Source organism: Mustela nigripes, chromosome 13 (assembly GCF_022355385.1).
Source record: "Mustela nigripes isolate SB6536 chromosome 13, MUSNIG.SB6536, whole genome shotgun sequence".
Classification (NCBI taxonomy): Eukaryota; Metazoa; Chordata; class Mammalia; order Carnivora; family Mustelidae; genus Mustela; species Mustela nigripes.
The window spans coordinates 137,071,461-137,075,294 of NC_081569.1; the positions used below are offsets into that span (position 1 = coordinate 137,071,461).

General features: G+C 58.8%; 2 protein-coding genes across 7 annotated transcripts in view; one reads left to right on the top strand and one right to left on the bottom strand.

Moving 5' to 3' along the window:
* The window catches only part of ATG2B (autophagy related 2B), a 74,954-nt gene extending 72,792 nt beyond the window's left edge, over positions 1-2,162 (bottom strand). For both annotated transcript variants that reach the window (XM_059373920.1, XM_059373919.1), the window contains exon 1: positions 1,543-2,162. In XM_059373920.1, the coding sequence (XP_059229903.1) occupies positions 1,543-1,704 (162 nt within the window). In that variant the 5' untranslated portion in view covers positions 1,705-2,162. The remainder of the gene's footprint in view (positions 1-1,542) is intronic.
* An 89-nt stretch (positions 2,163-2,251) lies between these two features.
* GSKIP (GSK3B interacting protein) overlaps positions 2,252-3,834 on the top strand; it is a 22,070-nt gene continuing 20,487 nt past the window's right edge. For 3 of the 5 annotated variants that reach the window (XM_059373921.1, XM_059373925.1, XM_059373924.1), the window contains exon 1: positions 2,252-2,333. The gene's annotated coding sequence lies outside the window, so the exon portion shown is untranslated. Of the gene's footprint in view, positions 2,334-2,395; positions 2,689-3,834 lie in introns of those variants that run through there. The other 2 variants (XM_059373926.1, XM_059373922.1) reach the window with 2 other exon arrangements.

A 3,834-nucleotide genomic window follows, 5' to 3' on the forward strand; every position in this document is an offset into this window, starting at 1 on the left:
TTTTTTTTTTTAAAGATTTTATTTATTTATTTGTCAGAGAGAGAGCGAGCGAGAGCGAGCACAGGCAGACAGAGTCAGAGGGAGAAGCAGGCTCCCTGCAGAGCAAGGAGCCCGATGTGGGACTCGATCCCAGGATGCTGGGATCATGACCTGAGCCGAAGGCAGCTGCTTAACCAACTGAGCCACCCAGGCGTCCCTCATCGAAGGGTCTTAAGATGTTAGCATAATTTGAGTTTTTCGGGTTTCTGAGGCTAAGGAAGTCACTACTCTTAACAAACACTTTTATATGAAAGTAAAAAATACTGCATCTGCCTTCGGCTCAGGTCATGATCTCAAGATCCAGGAACTGAGCCCCACATCCAGCTTCCTGCTCAGCAGGGAGCCTGCTTCTCCCTCTCCACCCTGCTCATGTGTTCTCGGGTGGGCTCTCTCTCGCTCTTTCTCTCTAATAAATAAAATCTTTTTTAAAAAGATTAAAAATATTTAAGCTTTTTAAACAGTTTAAATGGGGGGGAGGTCCTTTTGTTTTCAACTATCACCAGCAAGTCACCCTTGTTTATAATTTCCTAAATGTAATCTGTGTAGGAATGCTTTTAGAAGAGTGAAACTCTACAACTGGCACAACCAATTCCAACCTCCAGCAGCAAACTCCGGCCAAGAAATGAAGCGTTGGGGGAAGGAGAGAAGCGGCTTCTTTCTTGCTCAACTCAAGGCTGAATACAGTTTGAGAGAAAGGACTAGGCACTGAATATACAAATGCAGGTACAACTGTATGGGGCGAGTTAAACAACACCTGTAAGATACCTGTAACACCCACAGAGTCAACTCACAGCCTCTGGCTGACAGGTACCAAACAGGTTTTTAAAGGTCTGAAAATTGCAGCCTCAGCGCTTTTGCAACACCTGCTTTTACGATCTGTCACGTGAAGCCAATAAGCACAACTAACCGGCACTACTAGGGCCGCACAACCACTCACAGGCTGGCCTCGTAAACGTATGTCAAGTGAACGCAGGTAAACCCGGCGGTCGGAGGCCTTCGCCTAACTTCCTTCCAGATGGCAGACGCGGTACGGGGACCGCGGTGCTCCAGGAGCCAACCCAAATAAGTAAAGGAATAACGAGGAATTCGGACATCCCCAAAGGTCTTCCTCATCCTCAATCTTTCCACCAGAGTGCCATCCCACGAAATAGGATTTGTTTGCCACGGTAACCCGCGACCCCTGCTACCCAAGGGTCAGCCCCTGTCACCACCTCCCAGGGACCCCTCGAGGCCAGCTTCCCAAAGCCCCCAAACCACTAACACAACTGCTTCCTTCAATGTAGACTCCATCGCCTCCGTTAAGTTTCTGACGCACGTGATTTGGGGACGCAAACTTGCTAGAAACAGACTCAACACTTGCACACGTTTCTGTGAGCCCTGCCACACTTGGATCCGAACGACTCCCAGGGAGGGGCTGAACGTCAACAAGCTCGGGGGACACTCGCTCAAATCGCCCTTAGGAGGGGAGCGAGACCCTCCCGGCTGGCCGCCGGCGGCTCTTACCCATTTGTCCAAGGGGACTTGGGCGAGGGACCCGGTGCCCTGGTACAGGTCCAGGCTGAGCTGCTCCAGGCTCAGCTTCTCCTGCAGGAAGTGGCCCAGGTACCTCTGCAGGAGGTACCGACAGGCCCTCTTCTTGATGGACTCGGAAAACGGCCAAGGCATGATAAGGGCTGACGACGCGGCCCGCGGGGGCTGCAGGCGGCGACTCCGGCGCTGGGGCCCAGGCTTCCGCTCCAGGCCGCGGCGGCGGCGGTACCTCGGGTCCCGGCCGGCGTCCCGGGTCCGCGGCGGGGCCTAAGCCCGGGACAGCCCCTCCATGCCCGCTCGGCGCCGGGCGTCCCTCAGGGCGACCCCATCCTCCGCGCCGCGCGGCTCGCGCTAGGCCTGGCGGGGACCCGCCACGGGGTGGGAGTGCGGGGGCCTCGGCGAGGATCCTCGCAGCCACCGGATGAGGATGCAAGAAAACACGGCGGGAGGCGGCAGGGCCCGAGGCAGATACGGAGGCGCACTCCTCCACAGCCGCCGCGCGACGAATTTGTTGTCATCCGCGGGGCGCGCTCCCGGTTCTGGGACGCTCCCGGCGCGTTCGCGACACCCACACTCGCGGCGCGCGGCCGGCGCTGGCGGAAGTGACGCCACACTAGAGCTGAGGAGGCGGGGACAAGGCCCTGAAGGGAGCGGTTCCGGCTCCGAGGGGGCGGGGCGGCGCGAGGGCGGGAGGCGGGACGGCGCCGCGAGTCGGCTCCAGACGCTTCGGGAGGGAGGAAGAGGAGGACGCCGGGCGCTCGGAGGTGAGCGGTCGCCGGGGAGGCAGCGGGCCGGTGGCCGCCGAGAGAGGCTCGGGCGAGGCCCGGGGGTCCTGCGAGCGGGACGCGGCGCGGCGGGCGGGACCGTGGGGGGCGACGGCGGAAGGGGCCCGGTGCCCGGGTTGACAGGGGTCTGGGGGCGCGCCTGGCCTGGGCCGTCCGGTTACCTGGGACCCCGACCCCGGAAACGGGCGCTCGGAGCGCCACGGGCCCCGGGCGAGGGGCTGCAGCGTCTCCCGGTCCTTCGCGCCGCCGCGCGCCCGCTCCCCCTCGTCTCCCCCGCCCCGGGTATTGACCGGTGCCCATTGTCAGCAAGTTCCTCGTCCCCCGCGTCTTTCAGGTATTGTTTCCAAAGCTTCATCTCCGTCCTGTTTGCCTAGCGGCTTGCAGTTGGCAGAGCGCTTTCTTCGTGCCGGGTGCGCTGCACCGGGCCCCGGGAAACTTGAGTTGTGGAGGCATCCGTGGGCAGGACCGCTCTCCCCGCTCAATGCCGGAGGCTCCGGACCCCGCGGAAACCTGCGCGAAGTACTTGTGCTGCCCTGGGAATCTGCGCCACCGGATTCCTGCCTTTTAGGGGGCAGCTCCTGCAGAGGCCGAGCCGCCCTTTAACTTGGTCAGCCCCGAAAGGCCTGCGCGCTTGTGTTTGGTGTCCTGGAGGCCAGATGCCCGGGGTTAGAATCCCGACGAGCCGAGCTGGAGTAGGGGGCGAACCTAAGCAGTGCACCGGTGCCGAAGGTTTACTTGGGGATGGGGAGTTAAGGCGACGGGTGTCAGGAGATTTTACTGCTTCGAGGGTAACTTCCACCGGCACAGCCCGGAAATGTTGACCGATGGCGAAAGCTCCGGTTCCCCTATTCCACAGCCACTTTCGCATTTGAGACCCAGCGTGCTCTCTGGTGTGTGTAGTTGCTTTGATCGTGGGTCCCCTCGTTCTTCGTGTGTCCGAAGCATTCTCGGGTCACTTCAGTTCCCTTGCTCTTGGTTCATTCAGACATGTTTGTTAGGGGCCCATTCAATGAAGGTGAGACCACAGTGTGTGATGTGGAAAAGGTAGAAAAGAAGTCCCGGAGTTTATGTTCTACGGTGAAAGGGCTATTATTTTATTCAGTAAATATTTATTTGTTGCCTGCTATGGTGCCAGAGACTGTTCTCAGTGCTGGGGATAGAGCAATGAACAGATGAGGATCCTGGCCTCATGGAGCTTCTATTTTATTGAAGGGAAGAGAAGCAAACAATAATTAAATATATTGTGGACCCTGCGCCGGTAAGTGCTATAGGAAAAAAAGAAAAGCGATATAAAGATAATGGAGAGGAAAGAGATTGCCACTTGTATACAGAGGGGTTAGCAGAAGGCCTGGAGAACACTGGGGAGCAAGGGGTGTTGTTTTCCATGGTGGGGGAAAGCAAGGGCAAGGCCCTTGGTGAGTTCAGGGAGCACCGGGGGGGGGGGGGGGGGGGGGGAAAAAAAAAGGGGGGGGGGGGGGGG